Genomic DNA, 17,026 nt, shown 5'->3' on the forward strand with positions numbered 1-17,026 from the left:
GATGGGTGCTCTTGTTGCAAGAATTTGATATTGATATCCAAGATAGGAAAGGTAGTTAAAACCAAGTGGCAGACAACTTGTCTCGTTTGGAGAAGGAGGGGAGGACGCATGATGGCTTTGAAATCAATGACTCCTTTCCCGATGAGCAACTTTTGGAGAAAGAGGTGCCATGGTTCGCGGACTTGACAAATTTTCTTGTGAGTGGAATCATTCCGAATGAGTTCTATTCAAACCAAAGGAAGAAGCTCAAAAGAGATCGTCAAGATTATTATTGGGATGAACCATACCTTTTTCGGATTTGTACAGATGGGGTTATTAGAAGGTGTGTACCGGAATAAGAGCAAGGTGATATACTTGGGGCTTGACATTCTTCATTATATGGTGGTCATCATGGTGGAGAAAGAACGGCAGCCAAATTTCTTAGTTGTGGTTTCTATTGGCCTACTCTTTACAAGGATGCTAGTGATTTGGTGAACTGATGTGATGAATGTCAACGGGCCGCTAGAATCTCAAAAAAAAAATGAAATGCCTCTCACAACCATCTTGTAGATTGATATTTTCGATGTTTGGGAGATTGACTTCATGGGCCCTTTTGTGAGATTTTGTGGAAACACCTACATCTTGGTCGTGGTGGATTATGTGTCCAAATGCGTTGAGGTCTCGCCTTACCCAACAATGAAGCGAGAAGTGTAGTGTCTTTCTTGAAGAAGAATATTTTTACAAGATTTGGTATTCCACGTGCAATCATAAGCGATGGGGGGTCACATTTTTACAACAAAGATTTTGACACTTTACTTAGGAAGTATGGTGTTACTCACAAGGTCACGACTCCCTATCACCCACAAGCTAGTGGGCAAGTGGAAGTCTCAAACCGGGAGATAAAGAGTATCTTGTCTAAAACAATGAATGCTAATCGGATGGATTGGTACAAGAAGCTTGATGATGTGTTATGGGCTTATTGGATGACTTACAAAACACCTATCGAAATGTCTCCATACCGGTTGGTGTTCGAGAAAGTTTTTCATCTTCCTGTGGAACTAGAGCACAAGGGAATGTGGGCTCTGAAGAAATTGAATCTTGATTGGGATATAGCCGCTAACTTGCGGGTTACACATTTGAATGAATTGGATGAGTTCTGGTACCATGCATATGCGACTTCGTCCTTGTACAAAGAAAAGATGAAATATCTTCATGACAATGTCACGCCCTGACCTCGGGGAGCACGACCGGCGCTCAACCGAGATACTCCGATCAAGCAAGCCTACTTGATGCCTTCTACCCAACCTTACCCATGAACGATATAAGAATCAATAATAAGAGATAGACATGAGAAGAGTAAAGTGTTCCACATTCTTTTTCCATTACTCAAAGGAGATTCATTTTACAATTTCCAAAATATTACAAGTTCATAATTACAATGGAAAACATGTTTGCCAAATACCAACACTTCTAGTTCATTACCCGACATTGAACACCACCTACAACATGTCTACGGAGCCTCTAATGGATACAAGAGTAATATGATAGTGCCGGCAACAATGCCCCTGCTATACCTCAAAACATAAAGTACAACGTCAAGTGACATAAGGCCCGGAACAGAGTAGGGCTTACCAAAGCCTTCTGAAAAGAGAGGACCCGCTAACGAGGATCAAAGTTGCCTGCTAATGAACCACCTGCATCCATTGAAGATGCAGCGCACTCGGAAAAAGGGACATTAGTACATGTGGAATAGTATTAGTATGTGAAGCTAAATGTCCTCTTTCAAAATAGAATGTCAATATAAGAAGGGGAAAACCATGGAAACGGCAAGTAACAATCAATGATATCCAAATTCCAAGTTAAAACATAATAATTTTCAAAATATGAAAATAATATTATTTTTGGTTGGGAGATCATTAGCACTGATATACCACCGTGTTTTTAGCAAGGAGTCCGATCATGCCCGGTCGTCTAGGCCATCTCTCCACAAACAATATGGATTGACATGTGATGCGAAACAAAAGGTATTACCAAGAGTGGGAACCACCATGTGCGCGATATGGCATCCGATCTCCACCCGATCGGCTAAGCCGCCTTCCCACATATGTCGTGAGGGTCGACTTCCACTCCAAGGACATCAACAATCTCATCCCAACCAAGGGGAATAATCTAAACATATCAATCTCATCTTGATTAAGGGGAATAATCACAATCTACTCCTACACCGGCATATGTAGTTTCGGGTGTTGGCCTTACGACCCACCCTTCCTCGGCTCGCTAATGATACTCCCAAAAACATTCTGTTTTGCACACAAAGGAAACGGAAATACAAATACATTCACCTCATAACCTTTCATACCATATATCACTTCATTAGTACTTTCAACCACTCACAACATCACTATATCATTGGCTCTCTCGGCCACACATATGATTCTTCATTCATGGCACGGTGGTCGTATCTCATATTCCACACTTTCATTTCTTTACTTTCAAGGATCATCATCTTAGACATCGACACATAGAACATTCTGGAAATCATAACCTTAAGTTCATTAGTAACGAAGGCTTTAAAGATAATAGATTTCTTTCCAAAATATGGAGCAAAACGAATTACAATCGCAACAGAAGTTAAAAATCATAAGCGAGTAATACACCATTTTTTTTTGAAATACTTCTTAAAAAAGGCAATACACAGTTTCAACTCATGGCAACTAAGAACTCAAAACATATTGGAAACTCTTACAGAGGAGATCATGGTGATTTACGATTGAAACATGAATTCAAATCATACGCTCTAGTTACAACAACCATAGCCACATTTTATATCTCACTCTCACTTCTTTCACTTCCAAATATCGTCATAGTTTATCAACAATAAGGGCATTTGGAAATAGAGATATGATATGCATATGAGCTATAAGAGTCTTAAGCACAATGGGTTTTCTTTCCAAGTTAAGCATAAATACCTTTCATTTCAAACATGAATTGAAGTTATAACATTTTAATACCTAAACCATACTTGAACGCATTCCCGAAGGCGATCATGATGAGATAGGAGTAATTGGAACACGTTTTGAGTACATACATCTTTTGACACTTTGCTTACTTGGGATAAATAAGGCAGGTAGACCCATACTCAGGCAAGAAAGAAAGTCTCTTACAGAAAAGGCAGGAAGAAGAGGCCCTCGCTCTATATGAAACCTAAATAATCGAATTTATTAGGAAAAACTCGGAACATGGGAATTAGGAACCTGGGCCAACCATACTTTAAACTTATGGGGACACCATATAATTCGATTTCTAAGAGAGGAGTTTAGACAACATACCTTTATTGATCTTTCCTTAGGCTACTACAATGTGCCAACACTTCTAGCAATATCAATCTATAGGAAGATAGCGAAAAACGGATAATAATTAGAAGGATTATCATGACATAAGTCTCTTGGGAATTTTGTCAAAAACCTATTATGCAAAATCAACTACAAAACTCTACAATGGAAATTCCTTCCTCCCTCAACCAATTTAACCAAGAAACTACCCAAAATAGTTCAACAACCTCACATACTACCACCTAATGTCACATGCATGACTTATCTCCAACTCCATAACCTACTTAAACCCATTAGTAAGACTATGAATCTTCAAGATTGGGGCAGGGATTGATGATCAATGCACTTGGGGATCCTTTATCTCTCTCTAAAGCACTCCCCTGTCTCTAAAATATGTGTTTTACCCAAACAAAATAACCCCAAAGTCGTTTTATAAGAAATGGGGTCGGGTTATAAAAATAAAAAATGGACTCTCTGAACTTAACTTTGTGGTCACAGAGTGGACCACAGAATAGATAAGCAGCCCACAAAATGGACCGAAAAAATGATCCCAAAAACTTGGGCTGGCCTGGACAAGTTTGCGGCAGGTCTGTAGTCCACAGACCAGTTATGCGGCCGCGAAATGGACCGCAGCATCCCCCTCCAAAATTCTTAATGCCAAATCTGCGATGGTAGTGCAGACCGTGAAACGTATATGTGATCGCATAATGGACTGCAAAACGACCTTAAAAATTCAACAATTTTTTTGCTCAACTCTGCGATGGATATGCGGCCAGCGGAATGATTCTGTGGTCGCGAACTTGATCGCATAATTGCCTTCTTCTACCAAACATTTCCACCAAATCTTCAATGCATTCGACAACCCAAAAAGTCGGTCTTCGAACATATTAGCCTACCTCGATACCACAAAATCTTAAATTCCTTGCCAAAACTTTATGGGCCTTATAGACAAATACATTTAGAACAACGAGTTCAAGGTGGGCAATCTTGTATTGTTGTTTAACTCAAGGTTGAGAATGTTTCCCGGGAAGCTAAAATCCAAGTGGAGTGGTACATTTGAAATTGTTGGAGTGACACCTTTTGGTGCTTTAGACTTGAAGAACAAAAATAATGAAGTATTTCGAGTCAATAGTCACCGGGTAAAGCATACTTGGGCAAGGTTGGAGATAGCCACATGGTTGGGCTCATTTATGTCACGCCCCAACCTCGGGGAGCGCGCCCGGTGCTCAATTGAGTGGACCCGGTCGAGCAAGCCTATTAAACCTTTCCTACCCGAGTCATTCATAATCCAAAAAAAAGGATCACATCACCATTTGTAAAACAGGGGAAAGGTCAGTTATATAAATATATAAACGTTGCTGGTCCATTTATCATTATATACATTATACCATAGTTGAGTTTTCAAAATACAACTCGATCCAACGACCACCCCGACATACATACATGACCCACATAAACGTCTACAGAGCCTCTAAGAGTACAAAAGAGCAACATGACAATGCTAGCAACAAGGCTCCGGCTATACCTAAAAATATGAAAACTTATACAAAAGAAGGACTACATGACCCCTGGGAGAAATAGGGCTCACCAAGACTGATGTGGGGAGAGAAAGAGAGCACCACCTATCTGCGATCGGCACTATCTGCGATGGAATCGCCTACATCAATTCAAAGATTTAGCGCCCCCAGCAAAAGGGACGTTAGCACTGTCTAATAGTACTAGTATGTAAGGCAAATACCAATCTTAGTAGAATGAACAGTGAAACCAAAAGAAAACAGTCATAATAATCAATAAGAATTTCATAGAAATACAAAGACAACACCAAGTAAGGGTCACATAGTTTCCAATCCAATCTTTTCATCTTTTTAGATTAATAATCCTTAGTGTCAAGGCCACAACTCACAATGCCACCGTGTTTTTACACGGAATCCGGTCTCGGCCCGACCGGTTAAGCCATCTCAAGTGAGACATATCCATATCCACAATGTAAATCAATAATTCCAACACAAATGCCACCATGTGTACAGCATGGCGTCTGATCTTGGCCCGATCGGCTAAGCCATCTCACTTGAGACATAACCTCTTTCAATTGTTCACTCAATTCACATTTCTTTCCCATCTTTCGTTATATGGCACAAACAGCCTCATTTATTAAGTAGTTCTTGGCACTTGGGAACATTTTGCAATTCAAGTCTTTTTCCCTTTTATCCGTTCAAATAACATCATCATTCATGTCGATAAGTACCATCACATAAGGCATTGCAAACATAAGGGAAGGAGCTTGGAAATAACATAATTACGTTCTCAAATAACATGATGGCATGGTAACCATCTAAAACAATTAGGGAACATGAATCTTTCAATCCAACACACTAAGGCAAACAATTCTAGTATGATCAAGTTAGAACTTACACCCATTATTCGGACACCAGGAGTTCGATTCTAGGAAGAAGAGAGTTAGCCATACATACCTCAATTGCGCTTCTTTAGACTCTACAATTTTCCGAAACCCTTAGCAACCACAATCTATTTTAGCAATATACAAATTGAACCCAAAATTAGGAAAATGTTCATGGTTCTAGCTCATTTTTTCCCCCACTCTTTATCATACATGCATGCAAGATAAACCATCCGTATACCCATGAAGTATCACACTAGTACCCCATTATAACTATGTTTGAAATTAAGAGCTGGGGTGATGAAGTCTTACCCTTTTGGATGAAGAATTGGTGCTCTACTTGAATATTTCCAAAGCTTCAAGTGATGATTGAAGATCAATTTGATGAAAACTTAGGCCCTCCCTCTTGAACCCTCTCTCTCTCACTCTAGAAACATTAGAAAATGAGCTCAAAATAGACCTAAGGGGTATTTTAACGGAATGGGGGTCGGGTTTTAAATTAAGAAAAACAATGCCCCGACACAGGTATACGGTCGCATATGCGACCGCATAATGGTTATGCGATCCGCAAAGTGACCACAGAAATAGCCCTCAAGGGCCTAAACTTTCGGCTCAGGTATACGACCAGTATGCGGTCCGCATACTTGTTCTATGGTCGCATAATGCACCGCAAAACTCCCTCCACAGAAACCTAAGAAGAAAATATGCGGCTGATATGCGGTCCGCATATCGATTATGCGGTCACATAATCGACCGCAAAATTGACCTCAAATTGGCCAAACTTATTGCTTCACTCTGCGTCATTATGCAATCCGCAGGGTGATTATGCGGCCGCATAATGGGCCGCAGAAACGCTTTATTCTGTGAAACATTTTCCTCTAAGTCCGTACGGTATTGTTCAGTCCAAAAAGTCTGAACCGTGGCGAGCAAGCTCGCCGCGAAGAATTTCTACAAAAGCAACGCAGGAATCTATCTTGGTACCACGAAACCCCGAGTTTTTGGTTAAAATTTTTATGGGTCCTCACAATTTACTTCACGTGAGGATGTTTTCACATTGCATCATTCCACAACATTAAATCAGGCGCTTCTTGGGAGGCAACCCATGTTGTTTTCCTTTTTCTTTTATAGTTAGATGTTATTTGTGTTCTAACTTGATGTGAAGTGTGCTACAGGGTTGAGTGTGTCTTCCAAGAAGGGTGGACTAAAAAATGGCTAAGGGTTGAAGGAACTGCAGACCACTTTATTTGTGCAGACCGCACAATTTTATGTGCCACGACAGAAGTACACGTGCGGCCGCACATTTCATATGCGGACCGCACAATTGGAATCTTGCCAAAGTGTGAAAATGTAAACTCTCTGAAGTTTTAAGTTTGTTAGTGCGGGGAAAATCTACGACCTCAAGACGATTTGTGTGGCAACACTCAAAAATGTGCGGACCGCATATGAGGCTCAGAGAAGGCAGACCCAGGTGAAAGAGTGCGGACCGCACATGGAATTGCATGGCCGCACTTGACTCATTTTCCCTCTTATGACTCTTAGTATAAATAGAATCTTTGAGTTAATTTTACACTTTTCACTCTCCTCACAATCACTGTTACTCTGCAAGTTTTCCCGAGAGATTTTCACTGTCCCCCACACACACCTACCTATGCTCACACACCCAGTGCACTCATATGAAATTTTAGTTTCTTTGTTTAGGCCATATGTTATTAGAGTTGATCCATGTGTCTATATAGTGTAGATCTGTACTGAATAGTTGATAAAACATGCTTTAACAGGTTGGGTTAGTGATATTTCATGTGTATACCATGTTGCCATACCAATTTGTACAAGTAATTGCAAAATCTATGTACAAAATGATTGTATGTTCTTAAATTTTGAAATTTGCGGCCGCATTTGAATTTGTGCAATCCACAGTTTTGTTGTTTTAGGCAACCTAGTGAAGGCAAGTGCTTCTGCGGCCACACTTTAATTGTGCGGATCAAAAAAATCTGAGAAAGGCTGCACTTAAGTCTAAGTCAATCAGAGGTCTACCTCTTGAGACCCATATGTGCGGACAACACTGATAATTGTGTGGACCGTAGAAGCATTCTGCGGCTGCAAAATAGCCTCCGTACTGTCTTCAGAGAAGAGGCTTTTTAGCCTCTGAAGTTTACTTTTCAGAAGCGCGGACGCACTTGCAATTGTGCGGTTTGCACTCCCTGTATGCGATCGCACATCAAAAATGTGCGGACCGCAGTTCCCAATTCCTACAGCATGTTATTTCTGTCGTAAACTCACTGTGTCCACATGTTCTCCCTTGCCTACATAAGTCTTGAATGTGTTGAATGTTGAATTGCAGCTAACAATCCTCTTTGTTTTGACACAGATTATGGTTCGATCATGCGGCCGTTAAAAAACTACAAAAGGAAGAGGTGATTCTTCTCGGGGTTGAGGTAGAGGTACCTTGCCCCTTAGCAAGCCCAAAACTATCAGGAAGAAGGCCATTGCAAGCAGAGGGAGGGGTGCAGACCTATCTGAGTCTAGCTCTTATGTCCCATCTAGGGAAGCTTCTAAGGGAAACTCCGCCTCTATTATGGAGGAGCAGGTAGTTACACAATCGAGGCCTCGTCATCTCACAGCACTTCCGAGGGTTAGGAAAGTGCTAGCCAGACTTCTAAGCGTGCAGCTATTTTAAATACGGATATGCAGACTGTACAGGATATCCCTAATGATAGTAGAGGGGGAGAGGGTACATCCGTTGGTGTGGAGATATAAAAGAAGAAGGAGATATGGGAGGATAGATTTTTTAGCTTGGCTCCCTTCATTGACTTACGAATGAGGTGGCCCATGAGATCCTTGGCCCTTGAGAGGCAGTTTCTGTTGAAGGATCTAGAGACATACAACCCTGCAGTGCTAAAATAGTTTAGAGCGAGGAAGGGTTTGATGTTGTTCACGGAGGGAGTGGTAGATGCCAAGGAGTACCTTGTCCGAGAATTCTACGCCAACATTTATCACATCAAGAAGGGGACGAAGGTGACCAAAGTACACAACCTCAAGGTGAGGTTTGATCAGAACACGCTAAATGCGTACTTGGGGTTTGAGGACTTAGAGCCGAAAGAGTACCTAGAGAAGTTGCTATAAAAGAAGAAGTCTGACCATGGTTAGCGGAGATCTTAGCACCACCAGGGCCACCACCACCATGGATCATTGCTGGGGTTCCCATTCAGCGGAACACATTATGCTTTGAGGCGGAGGGATGGTAGACTTTTGTGTGTAGTAGACTTGATCCATGCCATAATGAAACCCATCTACCTATTCCATGGGTTGTTCTAGTGGCTTCTATTATGGTCGGGTATCTAATTAATGTGGGTTCTGTGATATCGGCCAACATTACATTGGTAGCACAGCAAACCAACACGACTTACCCTTATGCCAATAATATCACAGAGTACCTTACTGATGCAAAGATATATCCAAGATCATATGATATAAAGTTTAAGCCGAAGAAGCCACTTGACTGATATTCATTGATGGATTCGACCAACACAAAAAAGAGAGCTCAGCCTTCTACCACCATAGGCCAGTCTGATGAGCCAACAGTGGTAGTTTTTGAGATAGCCGACATTCTCTTCTAGTGTTGTTGTTGTGCCTCTGCCACCATCTTCAGGTCCTACCATAGCCCCCAGGGTAGCCCCTGCTATAGCTTCGAGGCTGCTTCCCATACATTCAGCTCTATTATCTACTCTGCGAGTCTCCCAGACATGTGTGAGTCTCAATAACTAGATGCAGACAACTACTTCAAAGTTGTCTGAGATATCTAGTATTGTGCAGCGCAGTCATCTACATAGGCACCATAGGTGTCCACTAATCTTGATAAGAAGTTGCGCAAGATCCTTGACAACCAGAAGATGATCATGGACACTCTGGTACAACATGGGTCGGTTATTGAGGAGTTGACCAAGGAAGTGAAGAAGATGAGGAAGTCCCAAGCAAGTAAGAGATCAGTTGAAAAGCTTAGGTAGGAGGTGACCCGACTTGCGACAGTTAGGGATTTTCCATTAGACATGTTAATTGACCCAGGCTAGTCCGCCCCAGATCCATCTGCACCATCACCGGTTGTACTAGCTGGCCAGTCTAATGAGCCATGCCTTGCTGCCGACACTATTGAAGCAGTGCGTGCAATTGGCTGACCCAACAAGAGAAGATGTTGTTGGGGACACTAAGATGTCCAAGGATACTTAGGGAGTTTTCTTCGCCCTCTCTCTTTTCACTCTTATTTTGTTAAGCATTGGGGATGATTCTTACCTTTATTCGGGGGGTGGAGTTTATTTGATTGACACATTTTGGATACATTCGGACAGTAATAATTGGATGATTTTGTTTCTATTGTTATTTTTAGTTTATCTATCTTTAGTAGTTATTGTTCATTACCTTCTTTAATTATCCACTTTAGTTTTTGTTTTGTTAGTAGCTTCTTTTTATGTTAGTAGCTTATTTTTATGTTTTTCGTAGTAGTATGGATAATAAGCCTTTGATTTTATTAATGCCGCTATTCTTTCCAAAGGTAGTTTTGTGTGAACTGGGTGACTCGTCCCGAGGATGGATGACGTGACAACCTTCTTACGGGAATGAGTCTGTTTTTTGTATTTAGGTAATAATAATAGTAATAGTAATGAATAAAAGGCCTAATCAAGTCATTCTCGAAAAAAATTTATGCATGCTTTATTTGGTACTAACACACTTAACTACGTATGTATGGTTTGAAATAAGATTTTTGAAAGAAAATAGCTCTAGTTAGTGACTTTGAGACTCTTGAATTGACTTTGGTAACCATTGAGTGGTTTATTGGACCATAGTGATCTTTAACTTGATTGTGGTTGTTGTAGGCTCTCGACTCTATGCTCTTTTACTGTCTAGTTTCATGAGGAGTGGGATGATCTTTCATTGCTAGTCCAAGTACCCGTATGAATGGTCTAGAACTTGCCTCGAATGTGCTTCAAGGAAAAATCCTAAGTTTGCTTGGTTTGGGAAATGATTGTAGGCTTTCTTTGGTCCATTTGGACTTTCTATTGCCAACCAATATTGTTATCCCTAGTCAACCCCCTTTGAGCCTCTAGCCTTTCTCATTTGATAATCATGATATAAACCTTTACCCATTTTGTGGTGCTCCTCTCTTGGTACCCGGACCTTCCTTAACACTCTTGTGAAATAAGTGGCTTAAGGCATAAGTTTGGGGGGAGAGTTGAGGAATTTGAAAGAGGTATCAGGCACCAAAAAGAGAAAAGAAATGATCTCTATAAGAGAAGGCAAGAAAATAAAAAGAACAAAAAGAAAATGCAAGAAGGAGAATAAAAGGAAGGGTTTATGAAATCAAAAAGAGGTAAGTATCCCTAACATGAGCATCAAGGGAGAAAAAAGAATGAAAATAACAAGAAAGAGTGATGTCAAGTCTCTCTAACCCCCAAGAAAAAGAGAATGCCTCTAAGAATTGGTAAATGTGAACCAAGAAATGAAAATGTGGAGTGCTTAAGGAAAGGTGTAACCACTTACCCATATGGTATCCTACCCCGATCCAAACGCCTTCACTACGACCCGAAAAAAGTCCTACTTGATTTTGAACCGAGTGAGCTCACATTAGTGGTGATTTACATGAGGGGCAAGCTTATGGTACTTGAAGTCATACTTGTGACATTCTTTTGTGAGAGAAAAGTGAACCTTTTATTGATCTAAAGATTGAGTGCTAACTTCTTAAGTGAGCTTGATAAATGGAAGGTAGAGGAGGAAGAGTTTAGAGTCCACCATGATCTACATGATAGAACAAGAGTCCTTGATGAGTAAAGTTAATTCTTGAAGCTCAAATGTCACATCAGAACTATATGTGCATGATATGTGATTTGTTACCTTGTTGATAATGCATGAGTAGTGTGGGTAATTATTGGTCCCAACTGGGTATGAATGATATTGATTCTCTTAAATGACCTTTTACTCTAAGGAGGTGGGAACTAATCTAGTTGGGGGTGTTGAGAAATGTTGATTTTGACCACTTATTAGTACCTTCTTGCTTTAGTTTTAGTCTGAAAGTGTTGATTTATGTTTCCAAAACTAATGAAAGTGTGGAAATTGCAGGAATTTAGGAGATGTTGATTCTAATGAAGAAACCTAACTCAACAAGGAGTGTTCCGACTCATAAGGCAAGAAGGCGTACAGCAGACCAAAAGTACGGTCCGCAAAAGTATTTCTGCGGCCGCAGAAGAAAGCGCGGACCGCAGAATTCTCTTTGCGGCCGCAGATCTGGTGCTGAAGCTTAAAAGTTGATTTAAGAGAAGTGCGGACCACACACAATTTCTGTGGCTGAAAAACATGGTTGCACTGACAAGCATTCAAAAAGTTCAGAGAGTGCACAAAACGACCAAGATTGAAGCCTTGCTAGAAGTGCGGACCGCACACGGAATTGTGCGGCCACAGAAGCTGAAGTGCAGCCGCAGATCAAATTGTGCAGCTGCAGAATCCCTCAACCTGCAAACTCGAGCAATGTGTGGACCGCACATGGAATTGTGCAGCTGCAGAACCTCTCGAACGGCATTTTTGTCAGCAAACTTTGGGCCACTATAAATAGACGGGAATCACTTTCTTAGGTCGAGCTTTGTATTTTTTGAGCTGTAGTCGTTGCGGTTTACCACTTTTGGTAATTTGTGACTAATTTGGGTTAAAAACACAATAGTTTATCATTTTAATTTTATATTATCGCTTTAATTAGTGTTTCTTCCTTGTTTTCTTCCATTTCTACTATGAGTAGCTAGATATTTACTAGGGTTGTAACCCAACCCTAGTGTGTAAACCTTATTGGTAATTAATCTAATGCTTGTTTATTATTGGATGTTTTTTATTTAGTCTTGTTCATGCTTTAATTTTAGAATTAATGGCTGCAAAACATTGATTCGTGCCTTTTTGACTTGGTCTTGACTCGAGAAAGAGGTACCTAGTCTAGAAAAACTTGGCTAATAAGAAATTGGGCAAGTTAAGGATTTGACTAGCCTAATAAAATGGTTTGAACTAGAGATAGGGAAAACCCGACTTGAGCTTATATCAACTATTTGGCTTGATACCCATTTGGGCTTGAGAAAGCCAAATTGGGCAAAATCACTCTATAACCGAGAGGTATCGAGCGGGTAGGAGAGCTATAATACACCTCAGTCACTAAAATAAGTGTTAACGTAATAAACCCATTAGGCTAACACCTAGGCAAAGGTTACATCCCTAAGACTTTTACCTATTTGAAAACAACCAAAAACAATTAATCAATTTCTAGTTTCATTTCTCTAGTTAATCATTGATAGTATAGTTTATAGAAGTAATTTGCAAAATCATCTTGTTTGGAAGCGTATTTAATCTATTTCTTCTACACACATCAAGTATACTCTCTAACACCCACACTTAGCTCCCTGAGGAAATCGATTGTGACTCATAGTTGGGTACTATTCTTCCAACGACCTCTTCCACTCATTGTTGAGTGTGGATTGGGAGTGGATCACTGCCTCAACTATATCATTCGTTTCATTGCACAGTCAACAGTAATATGTGAACCAATCTTCAAGATACTGAGAAAGGATGCTGCAACAAGTTAGACCGAGGAGTGTCAAAAAGCGTTTGATAAAATAAAGGAGTACATGTCCAAACCTCATGTGTTGGTCCCACTGGAGCCCGGGAGACCTTTATTGTTGCACCTATATGTGTTGGACAGCATCTGGATGCGTTTTGGGGCACCATGACGAGAACAAAAGGATGGAGCAAGCAATTCACACCTTACGAAGCTCGATACTCACTACTGGAGCATACCTGTTGTACTCTAACATGGATCACTCAGAAGTTGAGGTATTACTTTTGTGCATACACCATATACCACATATCAAGAATGAACCCCTTAAAGTATATTTTTTTAGAAACTGATGCCTATTGGAAAAGTGGCAAAGTGGCAGATATTGCTAAGTGAGTTTGACATCATCTATGTGACTTAGAAAGCAGTCAAGGGGCAACCATTGGCCGACCACCTGGCAGAGAATCATGTGGGCGGAGAGTACAAACTAGTAAAAACGTATTTTCCCGACAAGGAAGTGTCCTTCATTGGAGAACATATCGCCGACGCATATGATGGTTGGAGAATGTTCTTCAATGGAGCCGTGAACTTCAAGGGAGTGGGCATTAGAGCAATCCTAGTATCAGAAATTGGTCAACATTATCCGATATCTGCTAAGCTCAGTTTTCCATACACCAACAATATGGCAGAATATGAGGCTTGTATCTTTGGACTTAGGTTGGCCATCGCCATGAACATTCAGGAATTATTGGTAATCGGAGATTCAGACTTGCTAATACATCAGTTACTTGAGGAATGGGCCACCAAGAATACCAAGATATTGTCATACTTACATTGTGTGCACGATTTAATCTAGAGGTTCCCAAAGATTGAATTCAAGAATGTTCCTAGAATCCAGAACGAGTTTGCAGATGCACTAGCCACTTAATCTTCCATGATACAACATCTAGACAAGAAATATATTGACCCCATCCCAAAATAAATCTGCAAGCAACCTACTTTCTGCACTCACATCAAAGAAGAGTTTGATGGGAATCCATGGTTTCACGATATCAGGGAGTATTTGGAGAAAGGGGAGTACCTGAAAAATGATACACACACTCAAAAGTGCATGCTACGGAGGTTAGTTAACCATTTCTTTTATTGCAGATGAATTCTGTACAAAAGGACTCCCAATTTGGGTCTCCTAAGATGTGTCGATGCCAAGGAAGCATTTAGGTTGCTCGAGGAGATACATGCCAGAACCTGTGGACCTCACATGAATGGCTTCATTCTAACCAAAAAGATATTAAGGGAAGGATATTTTTGGATGACCATGGAAATTGACTGCATCAAGTACGTGCAGAAATGCCACCACTACCAGATACATGCTAATATGATATGAGTACCACCCAATGAACTCAATGTGATGAGTTCGTCATGGACTTTCTCCGCCTGGGGCATGGATGTCATCGAACAAATCGAGCCAACATCCTCCAACAAGCACAAATTTATCTTGGTGGCCATAGTCTATTTCACAATATGGGTCGAAGCCGCCTACTACAAAGTCGTGACTAAAAAGGTCGTAGCAGATTTTGTTCGGGTCTATATTGCCTGCCAGTTCAGGGTGCCTGAATCAATCATTACTTACAATGCCGCCAATCTCAACTGTGATCTTATTAAAGCCATGTGTAAAAAATTCAAGATTAAACACCGGATTTCTACATCATATAGGCCACAAATGAAGGGAGTGGTAAAAGCCACCAATAAGAACATTAAGAAGATATTAAGGAATATGGTGGACAATTACAAGTAATGGCACGAGAAGCTACCATTTTCTCTACTCAGATACCGTACCACAGTCTGAATGTCAACTAGGGCAACTCCTTATTTGTTGGTCTATGGTACTGAAGCTGTTATACTCGCTGAGGTAGAAATTCCTTCCCTGAGAATCAAATAGGAGGCTGAGCTTAACGATGCAGAATCGGTACAGAGCCGATACGAAAAATTGGCTCTCATTGACGGTAAGAGAATGAACACGGTGTGTCACGGTCAACTCTACCAGAATAGAATGGTGAAGGCTTTCAACAAGAGGTTATACCGAGGCAATTCTTACCATGGCAATTGGTGCTAAACACCACCTTTCTCTGCATAGGGCTAAGCACTGCCCTTATTATATTGCATGAAGCTAAGCACTGCCTCTATAATTGTATAAGGCTAAACGCTGCCTTTCTCTGCATAGGGCTAAGCGCTGCCCTCATTACATTACATGAGGCTAAGCACTGCCTCCATCATCGCATAAGGCTAAACATTGCCTTCATTCGCATAGGGCTAAGCACTGCCCTCATTATCCGCATAGGGCTCAGCACTGCCCTCATCTCATACATGGCTAAGCACTGTCTTCTTTCATTCTCGCAAGTGGGTAAGCATTGCCAAATTCCTCAATCAAAAAATCAATACCGCTGCATCTTTGCATTTCATGGGCTGAAATATCGCCACATTATCCAAAGACGTCATAGTCCAAAGGAACCATCTTCATAGCCTAAAGACACTATTTCATCGCCCAAGGATCTCAAACTGCATATCATTATTCAAAGGCGTCATAGTCCAAAGGCACCATCCTCATGGCCCGAGGACATCATTTCATTGCCTGCGAATCCTTTATCATACGTCTCATGGCCCAGGACCGTTATGGTCTAAGGACATCATCCTCATCGTCCGAAGATAATTCTCATGGTACAAAGAGAATTTGCATCATGTTTAAATTTCTGCAATAACTATATATTCATGTGCATTGGGTTTTATATTTTGCACGTAACTCGAGAGGTAACCCTATACAAACAGGAGCAATTCTCGCTCCGGTTTCTGTTCAAAATGTTCACATCCCTTTATTGTCCCCAAAAGTAACTGATAACCGACAATTGATTACCTCATTGTCCCCTGCATCAATAACGTTCAATTTCGCATTCATAACCTTCGCCATAAATTATCAACTATTTATGACACTACCTTTTTCATAACGACTCTGCCGGTCTCGTCTGCCGATGGATCTAGAACTACACGTGGACTAATTTCTGTAAAATCATGGATATGTAGACAGCTCAAGAACCAGGGTTCGGGCCCCATATTTTAAGCACCATATACCCCAATCCTCGTTCATTCGTACAAAATTAATTATTATTTTCTTTACCCGATATTTCTTTCATCATTCCCGGGTAAAGAGGGGCAGGTGTTGATACCCAATTTTGCCCTCGTATTTTATAAAATAATTCATATACTTTCAAAATATTATTTTTCAATTTATAGAGTTCATATAAGTGATTTTTATAATTTTTTCAAAGCTTTAAAATTTGATTTCTTGCATTTTGCTAAATTGTCAAATATTTATTAATTACCCCTTCAAATTTTTTTGGGTGATTTAACCACCCAAATTAATTATTTATATCCATATGAATATTCTAGAATATTTTACTTCATTTAATATAATTGTATTTGCATTTTTACGATTTACATGTTATTTGCAATAATAGCCTATACTCTACAAATAATTGTATTGCATTGTATTATTTATGTCAAAATAGCATTTTTATATTTTTACAATCTTCAGTTACTATTTTAAAGTATTAAATTGCACAAATAGCATTTTTTATATTTATTTAGCTATTTTATTAATTTATTTTCGGACCCCATTTTTAGTCTATTTTCGGACCAAAGAGGCCCAAAACATTAGGCCAGCTCTCAAAATCGCTAGCCCATTACCCT

At 40.3% G+C, this 17,026-nt stretch overlaps 1 protein-coding gene across 1 annotated transcript; it reads left to right on the forward strand.

Moving 5' to 3' along the window:
• Nucleotides 1-902: 902 nt before the first annotated feature.
• On the forward strand, nt 903-14,213 carry LOC138906018 (uncharacterized). Its single transcript, XM_070194536.1, has 3 exons — nt 903-1,106; nt 13,707-14,036; nt 14,142-14,213. Exons 1-3 carry the CDS (start codon nt 903-905, stop codon nt 14,211-14,213), a joined length of 606 nt encoding a protein of 201 aa, XP_070050637.1.
• Nucleotides 14,214-17,026: the final 2,813 nt, after the last annotated feature.

This window comes from Nicotiana tomentosiformis, chromosome 2, assembly GCF_000390325.3.
Source record: "Nicotiana tomentosiformis chromosome 2, ASM39032v3, whole genome shotgun sequence".
NCBI classification, from domain to species: domain Eukaryota; kingdom Viridiplantae; phylum Streptophyta; class Magnoliopsida; order Solanales; family Solanaceae; genus Nicotiana; species Nicotiana tomentosiformis.

What these genes read in the sequence shown, in the direction of transcription:
- LOC138906018 (XM_070194536.1), top strand. Translation starts at nt 903, where the DNA reads ATGAATGCTAATCGGATGGATTGGTACAAGAAGCTTGATGATGTGTTA. An exon ending in ATATAGCCGCTAACTTGCGG is followed by an intron (nt 1,107 to 13,706) that starts GTTACACATTTG and finishes TATGTGACTTAG; the next exon opens with AAAGCAGTCAAGGGGCAACC. An exon ending in TGAACATTCAGGAATTATTG is followed by an intron (nt 14,037 to 14,141) that starts GTAATCGGAGAT and finishes GATTTAATCTAG; the next exon opens with AGGTTCCCAAAGATTGAATT.